Source organism: Cetorhinus maximus, chromosome 10, assembly GCF_964194155.1.
Source record: "Cetorhinus maximus chromosome 10, sCetMax3.hap1.1, whole genome shotgun sequence".
Taxonomy (NCBI): domain Eukaryota; kingdom Metazoa; phylum Chordata; class Chondrichthyes; order Lamniformes; family Cetorhinidae; genus Cetorhinus; species Cetorhinus maximus.
The window spans coordinates 50,449,291-50,467,211 of NC_135888.1; the positions used below are offsets into that span (position 1 = coordinate 50,449,291).

General features: G+C 49.5%; 1 protein-coding gene across 4 annotated transcripts in view; it reads right to left on the bottom strand.

Annotated features, from left to right (window-relative positions):
- The window catches only part of fbxw5 (F-box and WD repeat domain containing 5), a 216,255-nt gene that overhangs the window by 38,794 nt on the left and 159,540 nt on the right, over nt 1-17,921 (bottom strand). For all 4 annotated transcript variants that reach the window (XM_078550471.1, XM_078550469.1, XM_078550468.1 and 1 more), the window contains exon 4: nt 9,740-9,914. In XM_078550471.1, the coding sequence (XP_078406597.1) occupies nt 9,740-9,914 (175 nt within the window). The remainder of the gene's footprint in view (nt 1-9,739; nt 9,915-17,921) is intronic.

Here is a 17,921-nt window from a genome sequence, read left to right on the forward strand (position 1 = left end):
CTCTGACCTGCTCTTGTAGCCACAATATTTATATGGCTAGTCCAGTTCAGTTTCTGGTCAATGGTAACCCCCAGGATGTTGATAGTGGGGGATTCAGTGATGGCAATGCCATTCAACATCGAGGGGCGATGGTTAGATTCTCTCCTGTTGGAGATGGTCATTGCCTGGCACTTGTGTGGCGCAAATGTTACTTGCCACTTATCAGCCAAGGCCTGGATATTGTCCAGGTCTTGCTGCATTTGGACATGGGCTGCTTCAGATCTGAGGAGTCATGAATGGTGCAGAACATTGTGCAATCATCAGTGAACATCCCCACTTCTGACCTTATGATGGAAGGAAGGCCATTGATGCAGCAGCTGAAGATGGTTGGGCCGAGGACACTAACCTGAGGAACTCCTGCAGTGATGTCCTGGAGCTGAGATGATTGACCTCCAACAGCCCACAACCATCTTCCTTTGTTCTAGGTATGAATTCAACCAGTGCAACCAGGTGAGAGTTTTCCCCCTGATTCCCAATGACTCCAGTTTTGCTAGGGCTACTTGATGCCACACTCAGTCAAATGTGGCCTTGATATCAAGGGCAGTCACTCTCACCTCACCTTTTGCATCAGTTTTCACTATGGAAGATACAAGTAACATCCCAGAAGCAGCTATAAACCAGGAAATGTAAGTGGGGAAGGAAATCAGGAAAATAACAGTCACCAGAGAAGTGGTACTAAGTAAATTGTTGGAGCTGCAGCTGACAAGAGCCTGGGTTCTGATGATCTTCATCCTAGGGTCTTAAAAGAAATGTCTAGTGAGATAGTTGATGCACTGGTTTTAATTTTCCAAAACTCCCTAGATTCAGGGGAGTTCCCATTAGATTGGAAGATAACAAATGTAACTCCATTATTCAAGAAGGGAGGAAGACAGAAAGTGGGAAACTATAGGCCAGTTAGCTTAACATCTGTCATAGGTAAAATGTTAGAAGCTATTATTAAAGAAGCTATAGCAGGGCAAATGGATAAGCTCAAAGTCATCAGGTAGAGTCAACATGGTTTTGTGAAAGAGAAATTGTGTTTAACCAATTTATTGGAGTTCTTTGCGGAAGTAACATGTGCTGTGGATGAAGGTGGATGTACTATACTTAGATTTCCAGAAGGCATTTGAAAAAGTGCCACATCAAAGGTTATTACGGAAAATAAAAGGTCATGGTATAGGGGGTAACATATTGGCATGGATAGAAGATTGGCTGGCTAACAGGAAGCAGAGAGTCAGCACAAATGGGTCTTTTTCAGATTGGCAAGATGTAACAAGTGGTGTGCCACCGGGATCAGTGCTGGGACCTCAACTGTTTACAATTTATATAAATGACTTGGATGAAGGGATTGAAGAGATGGTTGCCAAATTTGCCGATGACACAAGATAGGTAGGGAAGTAAGTTGTGAAGAGGACTAAGGAGGCTACAAAAAGATATAGATAGGTTAATTGAGTGGGTAAAGATCTGGCAAATGGAGTATGTGGTAAAATGTGAGATTGTCCATATTAGCAGGAAGAATAGAAGAGAAGCATATTATCTAAATGGTGAAAGATTACAGAGCTCTGAGATGCAGAGGGATCTGGGTGTCCTAGTGCATGAAACACAAAAGGCTAGAATGCAGGTACAGCAACTAATTAGGAAAGCTAATAGAATGTCATCATTTATTGCGAGGGTAATTAAGTACAAAAGTAGGGAGGTTATGCTTCAGTTGTACAGGGCACTAGTGAGATCACATTTGGAGCACTGTGTACAGTATTGGTCACCTTATTTAAGGAAGGATGTAAATGTGTTTGAAGCAGTTCAGAGAAGGTTTACCATAACAGGAATGAGTGGATTTTCTTATGAGGAAAGGTTGGACAAGTTAGACTTTTATCCGCTGGAGTTTAGAAGAATAAGAGGTGACTTGATTGAAATATATAAGATCCTAAGGGGTCTTGACAAGGTGGATGTTGAGAGGATGTTTCCTCTTATGGAAAAATCTAGAACTAGGGGTTGCCCATTTAAAACAGAGATGAGGCAAAATTCTTTTCACTCAGAGGGTCATGAGTCTTTGGAACTCTCTGAATAGGCAGCGGAAGCAGAGTCTTTGAATATTTTTAAGGTAGAGGTGGATAAATTCTTGGTAAGCAAGGGGGTGATAGGTTGTCAGCGGTAAGTGGGATGCAGATTTCAGGTTAGTATCAGATTAGCCATGATCTTACTAAATGGCGGAGCAGGCTCGAGGGGCTGAATGGCCTACTCCTGCTCCTTGTTTGTATGTTCGTATGAATGACCTACTCCTGCTCCTACTTTCTATGTTTCCTATATACAAATGAGAATATCTTGAACTAACAGTGACATATTCGATTGGTGCATGACTCCTGATTTCACTTCCAAGTTTAGAAATGGCAAAATTTTCCAGAAACTAGTACCAACCAATTCAGCTGCTATCATCTGCTATTTATACCCACACAAGTGAGCTTTGTTAACAGAAAATTTACACTTTGCATTGAGTAATAAATATTTTCTTATTTAAGTTGAAACTAACCACACTTACAAATGCCCAGCATGGAGCATACAATAGGAGAGCAAAGTACTGCAAATGCTGAAAATCTGAAGTATAAACAGAAAATGCTGGAAAAAACTCAGCAGGCCAGGCAGCATATGTGGCGAGAGAAAGACAGTTAACGCTTCAGGTCCACAATTTGCACTGTTCTGACGAAAGATCACTGGACCCTGTTTCTCTCTGCACAGATGCTGCCAGATGTGCTGAGCATTTCCAACACTTCCCATTTCTAATGGAGCAAAAATAACACCCTTTTGCCAGCCCTCCCCAAAGCAATCAAACTCTTGTGAGCCCTCATTCCCCTTCTGCAGGAAACCCAGCAGCAGCTGCCTGAGATCTGGTTTGGCACAACATTAAACACGAATTCCCAAAAAAAAGTTAAGGTATGAAGATGAAATAAACAACTTGCTGAGCAAGAAAAAAGCACTGCCAAAGCAATAAATTATTAATGTAAAAAATGAGTAATTAATAAAAATGAGTAATTGATAAGAATTAACAAAAACTGCTTTGCCTTTTCACTTAAGAAGCAGAGCTGGAGAGACAGACTCAGCCCCAAGTCCTGGTCACCAGGCTAGGGGGACAGAACCATGGCCAAGCTAAGGAGCTGTGTTTAACTGAAGCCGACCTTGCATTTATCTCTGGTGGCATATACAGTGCATACGAAAGTGGAGGTCGGAAGTGGGTTGCCTTTCAGCCTGGGTTTTCCTCCTCTCCAGGGTTTAGAAAATTGCGAGCCGTGACTATCTCCAGGTCTTGACTCCACTCAAGTCATTGGTGACTTGGAAACTATTCTCCCTGAACTGTAACATTGAACAAGCTTTGAGAAGAATGTGGCTGATCTTTCGACGTTCTCCTGTGCTTTGTGCAGCAATCTGCTTAAGTTTTTTTTCTCTGTTTCTCAGTCTCAGGACATCACCTTTCTTACTTTCTCCAGTGCTTTGTTAATACAACTTATGCACATCAACCGTCAGCATTTTACAGCCTTATAATAGAATATAATACAATATAATAAAAAACCTTCCACTTTAAGAACAAAGCTAAATCTTTGTAAATAACTTTTAAATGATTAAGCAGCTCTTTCCTTGCAAGCTCTTCCCACCACTGGAGTTGAATTAATCTACACTTTTTGGAAATTCAAGCTGATTTTCTCCCTTTCAGGAATTTCAAACTGATCAAATTCTTTTCAATTTTGTTCCTCCAACAAATTGTGCTAAAAATAGGGTTTTGTGCTTTTCTTTGTTTGGGGGGTGGGGGGAATGTGGGTCGTTATTTGTGACCTACCGGCTGCACCCAGGCAGATCGAGGTGGAGGAGGCCTTGCAAATTTCGTGTTCCCACTTCATCTGCATCATTGTAGTACTGGCCCAAGGCAGTTCCAGTACTGCGTCCTCTTTGTCTGAGCTGCCTGTGGGCTCTGCACACATCAGGGCAAGCTGGCCAAGGCCTGGGAGAGGCACTGGTGTGCCTGCTGGGTTAATCTTCCTGTCGGGGCCCAATTGAGATGCCTTGACCAGGAGATCCATCAAAAATGGGACAGCTGCTGGGTTCAGTATTGGCACGTTCAGTATGGCCTGTGCATATGGCCGTCTATCACCTGTGCAGAGAGGCGATGATGCCTGTACATGTGGCTGTCTGCCACCTGTGCAGAGAGGCGATGATGCCTGTACAAATGGCTGTCTGCCACCTGCACAGAGAGGCAATGTTGCCTGTGCATATGGCCGTCTGCCACCTGCAGAGAGGCGATGCTGCCTGTATGTTTTACTTTATTTCATTCACGGGATGTGGGCTTCACTGGCTGGGACAGCATTTATTGCCCATTCCTAATTGTCCTTGAGAAGGTGGTGGTGAGCTGCTTTCTTAAACCGCTGTAGTCCATATGGTGTAGGTACACACTGCCGCTGCTGTGCGTTGCTGGTGGAGGGAGTGAATGTTTGTGGAAGGAGTGCCAATCAAGCAGGCTGCTTTGCCCTGGACCGTGTCAAGCTTCTTGAGTGTTGTGGGAGCTGCACTCATCCAGACAAGTGGGGAGTATTCCATCACACTCCTGACTTGTGCCTTCTAGATCGTGGACAGGCTTTGGGGAATCAGGAGGTGAGTTACCCATTGCAGGATTCCCAGACTCTGACCTGCTCTGACCAGTATTTATATGGCTAGTCCAGTTCAGTTTCTGGCCGATGGTAAGCCCCAGGATGTTGTTAGTTGGGGATTCAGTGATGGTAACGCCACTGGACACAAGGGGCGATGGTTGTATTCTCTCTTGTTGGAGATGGTCATTGCCTGGCACCTGTGTGGCGCAAATGTTACTTGCCACTTGTCAGCCCAAGCCTGGATATTGTCCAGGTCTTGCTGCATTTGGACATGGACTGCTTCAGTGTCTGAGGAGTCATGAATGGTACTCAACATTGTGCAATCATCAGCGAACATCCCCACTTCTGACCTATGATGGAAGGAAGGTCATTGATGAAGCAGCTGAAGATGGCTGGGCCGAGTGATGTCCTGGAGCTGAGACGGCTGACCTCCAACAACCACAAACATCTTCCTTTGTGTTAGCTCTGACTCCAACCAGCAGAAATTTTTCCCACTGATTTCCATTGACTCCAGTTTTGCTCGGGCTCCTTGATGCCACACTCAGTAAAATGTTGCCTTGATGTCAAAGGCAGTCACTCTCACCTCACCTCAGGAGTTCAGCTCTTTTGTCCATGTTTGAACCAAGGCTGTAATGAGGTCGGGAGTTGAGTGGCCCTGTCAGAACCTAAACTGGGCATCCGTGAGTAAGTTATTGTTAAGCAAGTGCCATTGGATAGCACAGTTGATGACCCCTTCCATTACTTTACTCATGATCGAGAGTAGGCTAATGGGGCGGTAATTGGCCGGGTTGGATTTGTCCTGCTTTTTGTGTATAGGACATCCCTGGGTGATTTTCCACATAGCCAGGAAGATGCCAGTGTTGTAGCTGTACTGGAACGGCTTGGCTAGGGGTGCAGCAAGTTCTGGACCACAAATATTCAGGACTATTGCCGGAATATTGTTAGGGTCCATAGCTTTTGCAGTATTCAGTGCCTTCAGCTGTTTCTTGATATCATGTGGAGTGAAGCGAATTGGCTGAAGACTGGCATCTGTGATGCTGGGGACCTCTGGAAGAGGCCGACATGGATCATCCACTGAAGATGTTGTTGCAAATGCTTCAGCCTTATCTTTTTCACTAATGTGCTGGGCTCCTCCATCATTTGGGGTGGGGATATTTGTGGAGCCTCTTCCTCCAGTGAGTTGTTTAATTGTCCACGACCATTCACGACTGTATGTGGCAGGGCTGCTGCGCTTAGATCTGATTCACTGGTTGTGGGATTGCTTAGCCCTGTCTATCACTTGCTGCTTATGCTGTTTGGCACACAAGTAGTCCTGTGTCATAGCTTCATCAAGTTGACACCTCATTTTTAGGTAAGCCTGGTGCTGCTCCTGGCATGCTCTCCTGCACTTGAACCAGGGTTGATCTCCTAGCTTGATGGTAATCGTGGCGTAGGGGATATCCCAGGCCATGAGGTTATGGATTGTGGTTGAGTACAATTCTGCTGCTGCTGATGGCCCACAGCGCCTTATGGATACCCAGTCTTGAGCTGCTTGATCTGTTTGAAATCTATCCCATTTAGCATGGTGGTAGTGCCATACAACACGATGGGGAGTATCCTCAATGTTAAGGATCAGGCATATGGCTGTATGTCACCTGTGCCAAGAGGCGACACTGCTTGTACATATGGCCGTCTGCCACCTGTGCAGAGAGGCAATGCTACCTGTACATATGGCCAACTGCGCAGAGAGGTAATGCTGGCTGTACATATGGCCATCTGTCACCTGTTCAGAGAGGTGATGCTGGCTGTACATATGGCCGCCTGTCACTTGCGCAGAGAGGTGATGCTGCCTGTACATATGGGCACCTACGCAGGGGTGTGATGCTGGCTGTACATATGTCTGTCACCTGCGCAGAAAGGTGATGCTGGCTGTACATATGGCCATCTGTCACCTGTGCAGAGAGGTGATGCTGCCTGTACATATGGCCACCTGTGCAGAGAGGTGATGCTGCCTGTACATATAGTCACTTGCGCAGAGAGGTGATGCTGCCTGTACATATGGCCACCTGTGCAGAGAGGTGATGCTGCCTGTACATATGGCCATCTGTCACCTGCGCAGAAAGGTGATGCTAGCTGAACATATGGCTGCCTGTCACCTATGCAGAAAGGTGATGCTGGCTGTACATATGGCCACCTGTGCAGAGAGGTGATGCTGCCTGTACAAATGGCCATCTGTCACCTGTGCAAAGAGGTGGCTCTGGCTGTACATATGGCCGCCTGTCACCTGCGCAGAGAGGCAAAGCTGCCAGTAAAGCAAAAGCTGCAGCTTGGGCCTGGACCTGCTAAGGGCACAAGCCCCGATGTCCACTGTTACTGTTGACCCTTGGATCCTTTTGACTATAGACCAGGTCTGAAAAGGGGTTAATTATGAGGAATGGTTGCATGAACTTTGCTTGTACTCTCTTGAATATAGAAGATTAAGGGTGATCCAATCAAGGTATTTAAAATAATTAAAATGTTAGATAGGTTCTCTGTCGACACTGTGTCCACTGGTGGGGGAGACCACAGCAAGGGATATAACCTGATAATTAGGGTTTACTTCATTCAGGGATGTAATCGGGAAACCCTTCTACACACTAAGAGGAATAGAAATCCGGAATTCTCTCCCCTAAAAGTTGTGGATGGTGCAGGTCAACTGGAGCTTTCAAGGCTGAGATCAATAAAATTTTGTTGGGTAAAGGAATGAAGGAAATGGATCAAAGGCGGCTAAAAGGAATTGAGGTACAAGTCAGGCATGATCTAATTGAATGGGGTATCATGCTCTCGGGGCTGAAGGGCCTTCTTCTGTTCCCATTCTGGCCAGAATCTGTTCTCCAGGTCTCAGTTTATTCCCTAAGGTAAAAACAAAATACTGCGGATGTTGGAAATCTGAACAAAAACAAAAAGTGCTGGAAAAACTCAGCAGGTCTGACAACATCTGTGGAGAGAAAGACAGAGTTAACGTTTCGAGTCCGTATGACTCTTCATCAGAACTTAAGAGAAATAGAAATGTGGTGAAATATAAGCTGCTTAAGGGGGGCGGGACAGGTGAAGCTGGATAGAGGGCCAGTGATAGGTGGAGGCAAAGGAGAGATTGCCAAAGATGTCATAAACAAAAGGTCAAAGGGTGTTGACGGTGGTGATATTAGCTAAAGGATGTGCTAATGGTGACATTAAGGGTGGAAAGCAGCATGAGTGACAGATGGCTCTATTGGGGGTGGGGTTGGTGGAGGGGATCGAAAGACGTTAAAAGGTGGGTATAAAACAATAAATGGAAATAAATTTTAAAAATCTCTCAGTTCCTTCACCTCCGTCGCATCTGGTCCGGTGATGCCACTTTCCAAAACAGTTCCTCTGACATGTCCTCCTTCTTCCTTAACCGAGGTTTCCCAACCACTGCGGTTGACAGGGCCCTCAACCGTGTCCGGCCCATCTCCCGTGCATCCGCCCTCACACCTTCCTCTCCCTCCCAGAACCATGATAGGGTCCCCCTTGTCCTCACTTATCACCCCACCAGCCTCCACATTCAAAGGATTATCCTCCGCCATTTCCGCCAACTCCAGCATGATGCCACCACCAAACACATCTTCCCTTCACCCCTCCCATCGGCATTCCGTAGGGACTGTTCCCTCCACCCTGGTCCACTCCTCCATCACCCCCTGCACCTCAACCCCCTCCCACGGCACCTTCCCATTCAACCGCAGAAGGTGCAACACCTGCTCCTTTACTTCCCCCCTCCTCACCATCCAAGGGCCCAAACACTCCTTTCAAGTGAAGCAGCATTTCACTTGCACTTGCCTCAATTTAGTCTACTGCATTCGCTGCTCCCAATGCGGTCTCCTCTACATTGGAGAGACCAAACGCAGACTGGGTGACCGTTTTGCAGAACACCAAAGTCTGTCCGCAAGCATGACCCAGACCTTCCTGTCGCTTGCCATTTCAACACACCACCCTGCTCTCATGCCCACATGTCCATCCTTGGCCTGTTGCAATGTTCCAGTGAAGCTCAACGCAAACTGGAAGAACAGCACCTCATCTTCCGATTAGGCACTTTACAGCCTTCTGGAATTAATATTGAGTTCAACAACTTCAGATCCATCCTCACCCCTTTTTGATCCCCTAATAATTATTATATATATTTTTCTTTATTTTATTTATTTATCATATTTTTTAAAATATTTTTTCTTTTCCCACCAATTTCTACTATTTAAAAATTTTTTTATTTCCATTCATTGTTTTATACCCACCTTTTAGCCTCTTTCGATCCCCTGCCCCCACCCCACCCCCACTAGGCACTTGCTCATCCTGCTTTCTACCCTTAATGTCACCATTGGCACATCCTTTAGCTAAAAACAAAAAACTATGGATGCTGGAAATCCAAAACAAAAACAGAAATACCTGGAAAAACTCAGCAGGTCTGGCAGCATCGGCGGAGAAGCGCAAAGTTGACGTTTCGAGTCCTCATGACCCTTCAACAGAACTAAGTAAAAATAGGGAAGGGGGTGAAATATAAGCTGGTTTAAGGAGTGGGGGGGCATTGTTGGGACAACCCAACAACCCCCCCGCACCCCCCACCCCACGTTAAACCAGCTTATATTTCACCTCCTTCCCTATTTTTACTTAGTTCTGTTGAAGGGTCATGAGGACTTGAAACGTCAACTGTACTCTTCTCCGCCGATGCTGCCAGACCTGCTGAGTTTTTCCAGGTATTTCTGATCATCCTTTACCTAATATCACCACCGTCAACACCCCTTTGACCTTTTGTTTATGACATCTTTGGCAATTTCTCCTTTGCCTCCACCTATCACTGGCCTTCTATCCAGCTTCACCTGTCCCACCCGCCCCCCTTAAACAGCTTATATTTCACCACATTTCTATTTCTCTTTAGTTCTGATGAAGAGTCATACGGACTCGAAACGTTAACTCTGTCTTTCTCTCCACAGGTACTGTCAGACCTGCTGAGTTTTTCCAGCACTTTTTGTTTTTCTCTAAGTTTATTCCGCCCGTCTCCGACCCCCACTGCTTCTGATCCAACTCATTAACATTGTGCAGGTAGACAGAGCATGAGGTACCTAGACTGAAGACTGCAATTTCACCAGAAGACGAGCTGTGAGGCCCAGTGTAGACTCCAGAAACGAGGAGGAGGGTGTCCTCAGCATTGAACTGGGAGAACTGGGTATAGCTCCAATTGTAGGGACGCATGTTAGCACTGTGCAACACTGAAATCTCCAAATCATTGTTCCAAACCTGAAAGAAACAGTGAACATCACAGTCAGGATGCTGGCTAACAGTCCAAGTTCATGGGTGGATCAGTTTCACCAGCAAAGTGAGCTCAGACATCTACCGGTTTATAAATACACATTGATTAAACAGGTAGCAGATATCTTACAGACTATATGTGTTAGACAAAAATAAGACAGAAATTATTCACAATAGATAGGGTCAGCCAGCACATGAACAGAGAAAAGAGGTTGTCAGAGCAGGCAAAGACCTTAGCAACAGGAAACATGACAGGCACAAAATAAATCTCACCAGGCAATGGGGTCTGGGAAATATCATCAGTAAGGAAAGGCAGACAAGAAGGCAGAGTACAGGACAAAACACAAGATACAAAAAGAAAGGGATGTGGACGGAACAAATCAAACAGGTCATGGGATCGCTCAGAGCTCCATGTTCAAACCCTGTATGTGGCAATCACTAAGATTGGTTATGAGCTGAAGGTGTCATCCAGCAGAGAGCGAGAGGTCGAATCTCCGCATGGAGCGAGAGAGGTCCTATGCTCACATGGAGCAAGAAAGGTTGTAGCGCAGCATGGTGAGAGAGAGGTCGTATCCCAGCATGGAGCGAGAGAGGTCGCATACCCACATGGAGCGACAGAGGTCACATCCCCGCATGGTGCGACAGAGGTCGCATCCCCGCATGGAGCGACAGAGGTCACATCCCGGCATGGAGCGACAGAGGTCGCATCCCAGCATGGTGAGAGAGAGGTCGCATCCCAGCATGAAGCGAGAGTGGTCGCATCCCCGCATGGAGCGACAGAGGTCGTATCCCGGCATGGAGCGAGAGAGGTCGCATCCCCGCATGGAGCGACAGAGGTCGCATCCCAGCATGGAGTGAGAGAGATCACATCCCAGCATGGAGCGACAGAGGTCGCATCCCAGCATGGAGTGAGAGAGATCACATCCCAGCATGGAGCGAGAGAGGTCGTATCCCGGCATGGAGCGAGAGAGATCGTATCCCAGCATGGTGAGAGAGAGGTCGCATCCCAGCATGGAGCGAGAGAGGTCGTATCCCGGCATGGAGCGAGAGAGGTCGCATCCCAACATGGAGCGAGAGAGGTCGCATCCCAGCATGGAGCGAGAGAGGTCGCATCCCAGCATGGAGCGAGAGAGGTCGCATCCCAGCATGGAGCGAGAGAGGTCGCATCCCCGCATGGAGCGAGAGAGGTCGCATCCCAGCATGGAGCGAGAGAGGTCGTATCCCGGCATGGAGCGAGAGAGGTCGCATCCCAACATGGAGCGAGAGAGGTCGCATCCCAGCATGGAGCGAGAGAGGTCGCATCCCAGCATGGAGCGAGAGAGGTCGCATCCCAGCATGGAGCGAGAGAGGTCGTATCCCGGCATGGTGAGAGAGAGGTCGCATCCGAACATGGAGTGAGAGAGGTCGCATCCCCGCATGGAGCGACAGAGGTCGCATCCCAGCATGGAGCGAGAGAGGTCGCATCCCAGCATGCAGCGAGAGAGGTCGCATCCCAGCATGGAGCGAGAGAGGTCGTATCCCAGCATGGAGCGAGAGAGGTCGTATCCCGGCATGGAGCGAGAGAGGTCGCATCCCAGCATGGAGCGAGAGAGGTCATATCCAGGCATGGAGCGAGAGAGGTCGTATCCCAGCATGGAGCGAGAGAGGTCGTATCCCAGCATGGAGCGAGAGAGGTCGTATCCCAGCATGGAGCGAGAGAGGTCACATCGCAGCATGGAGCAAGAGAGGTCGTATCCAGGCATGGAGCGAGAGAGGTCGTATCCCAGCATGGAGCGAGAGAGGTCGCATCCCAGCATGGAGCGAGAGAGGTCGTATCCCAGCATGGAGCGAGAGAGGTCGTATCCCAGCATGGAGCGAGAGAGGTCGCATCCTCACAGAGAGAGAAGCAGCATCCTCAGACGGAGAGGGAGGGGTCGCATCCTCACACGAAGAGATAGAGGTAGCACCCTCGCACAGAGAGAGAGAGGTCGCATCCTCACACAGAGAGAGGTCGCATCCTCACACAGAGAGAGAGAGGTCGCATCCTCACACAGAGAGGGAGAGGTCGCATCCTCACACAGAGAGAGGTCACATTCTCACACAAAGAGAGAGAGGTCGCATCCTCACACGGAAAGGGAGAGGTCGCATCTTCGCACAGAGAGGGAGAGCTCGCATCCTCGCACAGAGAGAGAGAAGTCGTATCATCACACAGACAGTGAGAGGTTGAATCCTCACACGGAGGGAGGTCGTATCCTCGCAAAGAGAGAGAGAGGTCGTGTCCTCGCACAGAGAGAGAGAAGTCGTATCCACACACAGATAAAGGTCGTATCCTCGCACGGAGATAGAGAGGTCGTATCCTCACAGAGAGAGAGAGAGGCCGTATCCTCGCACAGAGTATGAGAGGTCGCACCCTCACACGGCGAGAGAGATATCGAATCCTCGCACAGAGAGAGGTTGAACCCTCGCACAGAGAGAGAGAGGTCGCATCCTCACACAGAGAGAGAGAGGTCGAATCCTCACACAGAGAGACAGAGGTCGCATCCTCACACAGAGTGAGAGGTCGCATCCTCACACAGAGTGAGAGGTCGCATCCTCACACAGAGAGAAAGAGGTCGCATCCTCACACAGAGAGAGAGGTCGCATCCTCACACAGAGAGAGAGAGGTCGCATCCTCACACAGAGAGAGAGAGGTCCATCCTCACACAGAGAGTGAGAGGTCGCATCCTCACACAGAGAGAGAGAGGTCGCATCCTCACACAGAGAGAGAGGTCGCATCCTCACACAGAGAGAGAGAGGTCGCATTCTCACACAGAGAGAGCGAGGTCGCATCCTCACACAGAGAGAATTCGGATCCTCACACAGAGAGAGAGGTCGCATCCTCACACAGAGAGACAGAGGTCGCATCCTCATACAGAGAGAGGTCGCATCCTCACACAGAGAGAGAGAAGTCGCATCCTCACACAGAGAGAGAGAGGTCGCATCCTCACACAGAGAGAGAGAGGTCACATCCTCACACAGAGAGAGAGAGGTCGCATCCTCACACAGAGAGAGAGAGAATACGGATCCTCACAAAGAGAGAGGTCGCATCCTCACACAGAGAGAAAGAGGTCGTATCCTCACACAGAGAGAGAGAGGTCATATCCTCACACAGAGAGACAGAGTTCGTATCCTCACAGAGAGAGGTGGTATCCTCACATGGAGAGAGAGAGGTCGCCTCCTCACACAGAGAGAGAGAGGTCTTATCCTCGAACAGAGAGAGAGAGGTTGAACCCTCTCACAGAGAGAGAAAGGTCGCATCCTCACACAGAGAGAGAGAGGTCGCATCCTCACACAGAGAGAGAGAGGTCGAATACTTGCACAGAGAGAGAGAGGTAGTATCTTCATACAGAGAGAGAGAGGTCGCATCCTCACACAGAGAGAGAGAGGTCGCATCCTCACAAAGAGAGAGAGAGAGCGCATCCTCACACAGAGAGAGAGAGGTCGTATCTTTGCACAGAGATAGAGAGAGAGAGTTCGAATCCTCGCTCAGAGAGTGAGAGGTCATATCCTCGCACAGAGAGAGGTGGTATCCTCACACAGAGAGAGGGAGGTCGAATCGTCACACAGACAGAGGGAGGTCTTATCCTCGAACAGAGAAAGAGAGGTCTAATCCTCGCATAGAGAGAGAGGTCGCATCCTCGCACAGAGAGAGAGAGGTCATATCCTCACACAGAGAGAGAGAGTTCGTATCCTCACAGAGAGAGGTGGTATCCTCACATGGAGAGAGAGAGGTCGCATCCTCACACAGAGAGAGAGAGGTCGCATCCTCACACAAAGAGAGAGAGGTCGCATCCTCACACGGAAAGGGAGAGGTCGCATCTTCGCACAGAGAGGGAGAGCTCGCATCCTCGCACAGAGAGAGAGAAGTCGTATCATCACACAGACAGTGAGAGGTTGAATCCTCACACGGAGGGAGGTCGTATCCTCGCAAAGAGAGAGAGAGGTCGTGTCCTCGCACAGAGAGAGAGAAGTCGTATCCACACACAGATAAAGGTCGTATCCTCGCACGGAGATAGAGAGGTCGTATCCTCACAGAGAGAGAGAGAGGCCGTATCCTCGCACAGAGTATGAGAGGTCGCACCCTCACACGGCGAGAGAGATATCGAATCCTCGCACAGAGAGAGGTTGAACCCTCGCACAGAGAGAGAGAGGTCGCATCCTCACACAGAGAGAGAGAGGTCGAATCCTCACACAGAGAGACAGAGGTCGCATCCTCACACAGAGTGAGAGGTCGCATCCTCACACAGAGTGAGAGGTCGCATCCTCACACAGAGAGAAAGAGGTCGCATCCTCACACAGAGAGAGAGGTCGCATCCTCACACAGAGAGAGAGAGGTCGCATCCTCACACAGAGAGAGAGAGGTCCATCCTCACACAGAGAGTGAGAGGTCGCATCCTCACACAGAGAGAGAGAGGTCGCATCCTCACACAGAGAGAGAGGTCGCATCCTCACACAGAGAGAGAGAGGTCGCATTCTCACACAGAGAGAGCGAGGTCGCATCCTCACACAGAGAGAATTCGGATCCTCACACAGAGAGAGAGGTCGCATCCTCACACAGAGAGACAGAGGTCGCATCCTCATACAGAGAGAGGTCGCATCCTCACACAGAGAGAGAGAGGTCGCATCCTCACACAGAGAGAGAGAATTCGGATCCTCACACAGAGAGAGAGAGGTCGCATCCTCACACAGAGAGAAAGAGGTCGTATCCTCACACAGAGAGAGAGAGGTCGAATCCTCACACAGAGAGACAGAGGTCGCATCCTCACACAGAGTGAGAGGTCGCATCCTCACACAGAGAGAAAGAGGTCGCATCCTCACACAGAGAGAGAGGTCGCATCCTCACACAGAGAGAGAGAGGTCGCATCCTCACACAAAGAGAGAGAGGTCGCATCCTCACACGGAAAGGGAGAGGTCGCATCTTCGCACAGAGAGGGAGAGCTCGCATCCTCGCACAGAGAGAGAGAAGTCGTATCATCACACAGACAGTGAGAGGTTGAATCCTCACACGGAGGGAGGTCGTATCCTCGCAAAGAGAGAGAGAGGTCGTGTCCTCGCACAGAGAGAGAGAAGTCGTATCCACACACAGATAAAGGTCGTATCCTCGCACGGAGATAGAGAGGTCGTATCCTCACAGAGAGAGAGAGAGGCCGTATCCTCGCACAGAGTATGAGAGGTCGCACCCTCACACGGCGAGAGAGATATCGAATCCTCGCACAGAGAGAGGTTGAACCCTCGCACAGAGAGAGAGAGGTCGCATCCTCACACAGAGAGAGAGAGGTCGAATCCTCACACAGAGAGACAGAGGTCGCATCCTCACACAGAGTGAGAGGTCGCATCCTCACACAGAGTGAGAGGTCGCATCCTCACACAGAGAGAAAGAGGTCGCATCCTCACACAGAGAGAGAGGTCGCATCCTCACACAGAGAGAGAGAGGTCGCATCCTCACACAGAGAGAGAGAGGTCCATCCTCACACAGAGAGTGAGAGGTCGCATCCTCACACAGAGAGAGAGAGGTCGCATCCTCACACAGAGAGAGAGGTCGCATCCTCACACAGAGAGAGAGAGGTCGCATTCTCACACAGAGAGAGCGAGGTCGCATCCTCACACAGAGAGAATTCGGATCCTCACACAGAGAGAGAGGTCGCATCCTCACACAGAGAGACAGAGGTCGCATCCTCATACAGAGAGAGGTCGCATCCTCACACAGAGAGAGAGAGGTCGCATCCTCACACAGAGAGAAAGAGGTCGTATCCTCACACAGAGAGAGAGGTCGTATCCTCGCTCAGAGAGAGAGAGGTCATATCCTCACACAGAGAGAGAGAGGTCATATCCTCACACAGAGAGAGAGAGGTCGTATCCTCACACAGTGAGAGAGACTTCGTATCCTCACACAGAGAGAGGTGGTATCCTCACATGGAGAGAGAGAGGTCGCATTCTCACACAGAGAGAGAGCGGTCTTATCCTCGAACAGAGAGAGAGAGGTTGAACCCTCGCACAGAGAGAGAAAGGTCGCATCCTCACACAGAGAGACAGAGGTCGCATCCTCACACAGAGAGACAGAGGTCACATCCTCACACAGAGAGAGAAGCCGCATCCTCACACAGAGAGAAAGAGGTCGCGTCCTCACACAGAGAGAGAGAAGTCGCATCCTCACACAGAGAGAGAGAGGTCGCATCCTCACACAGACAGAGAGAGGTCACATCCTCACACAGAGAGAGAGAGGTCGCATCCTCACACAGAGAGAGAGAGAATTCGGATCCTCACAAAGAGAGAGGTCGCATCCTCACACAGAGAGAAAGAGGTCGTATCCTCACACAGAGAGAGAGAGGTCATATCCTCACACAGAGAGACAGAGTTCGTATCCTCACAGAGAGAGGTGGTATCCTCACATGGAGAGAGAGAGGTCGCCTCCTCACACAGAGAGAGAGAGGTCTTATCCTCGAACAGAGAGAGAGAGGTTGAACCCTCTCACAGAGAGAGAAAGGTCGCATCCTCACACAGAGAGAGAGAGGTCGCATCCTCACACAGAGAGAGAGAGGTCGAATACTTGCACAGAGAGAGAGAGGTAGTATCTTCATACAGAGAGAGAGAGGTCGCATCCTCACACAGAGAGAGAGAGGTCGCATCCTCACAAAGAGAGAGAGAGAGCGCATCCTCACACAGAGAGAGAGAGGTCGTATCTTTGCACAGAGATAGAGAGAGAGAGTTCGAATCCTCGCTCAGAGAGTGAGAGGTCATATCCTCGCACAGAGAGAGGTGGTATCCTCACACAGAGAGAGGGAGGTCGAATCGTCACACAGACAGAGGGAGGTCTTATCCTCGAACAGAGAAAGAGAGGTCTAATCCTCGCATAGAGAGAGAGGTCGCATCCTCGCACAGAGAGAGAGAGGTCATATCCTCACACAGAGAGAGAGAGTTCGTATCCTCACAGAGAGAGGTGGTATCCTCACATGGAGAGAGAGAGGTCGCATCCTCACACAGAGAGAGAGAGGTCGCATCCTCACACAAAGAGAGAGAGGTCGCATCCTCACACGGAAAGGGAGAGGTCGCATCTTCGCACAGAGAGGGAGAGCTCGCATCCTCGCACAGAGAGAGAGAAGTCGTATCATCACACAGACAGTGAGAGGTTGAATCCTCACACGGAGGGAGGTCGTATCCTCGCAAAGAGAGAGAGAGGTCGTGTCCTCGCACAGAGAGAGAGAAGTCGTATCCACACACAGATAAAGGTCGTATCCTCGCACGGAGATAGAGAGGTCGTATCCTCACAGAGAGAGAGAGAGGCCGTATCCTCGCACAGAGTATGAGAGGTCGCACCCTCACACGGCGAGAGAGATATCGAATCCTCGCACAGAGAGAGGTTGAACCCTCGCACAGAGAGAGAGAGGTCGCATCCTCACACAGAGAGAGAGAGGTCGAATCCTCACACAGAGAGACAGAGGTCGCATCCTCACACAGAGTGAGAGGTCGCATCCTCACACAGAGAGAAAGAGGTCGCATCCTCACACAGAGAGAAAGAGGTCGCATCCTCACACAGAGAGAGAGGTCGCATCCTCACACAGAGAGAGAGAGGTCGCATCCTCACACAGAGAGAGAGAGGTCCATCCTCACACAGAGAGTGAGAGGTCGCATCCTCACACAGAGAGAGAGAGGTCGCATCCTCACACAGAGAGAGAGGTCGCATCCTCACACAGAGAGAGAGAGGTCGCATTCTCACACAGAGAGAGCGAGGTCGCATCCTCACACAGAGAGAATTCGGATCCTCACACAGAGAGAGAGGTCGCATCCTCACACAGAGAGACAGAGGTCGCATCCTCATACAGAGAGAGGTCGCATCCTCACACAGAGAGAGAGAGGTCGCATCCTCACACAGAGAGAGAGAATTCGGATCCTCACACAGAGAGAGAGAGGTCGCATCCTCACACAGAGAGAAAGAGGTCGTATCCTCACACAGAGAGAGAGAGAGGTCGTATCCTCGCT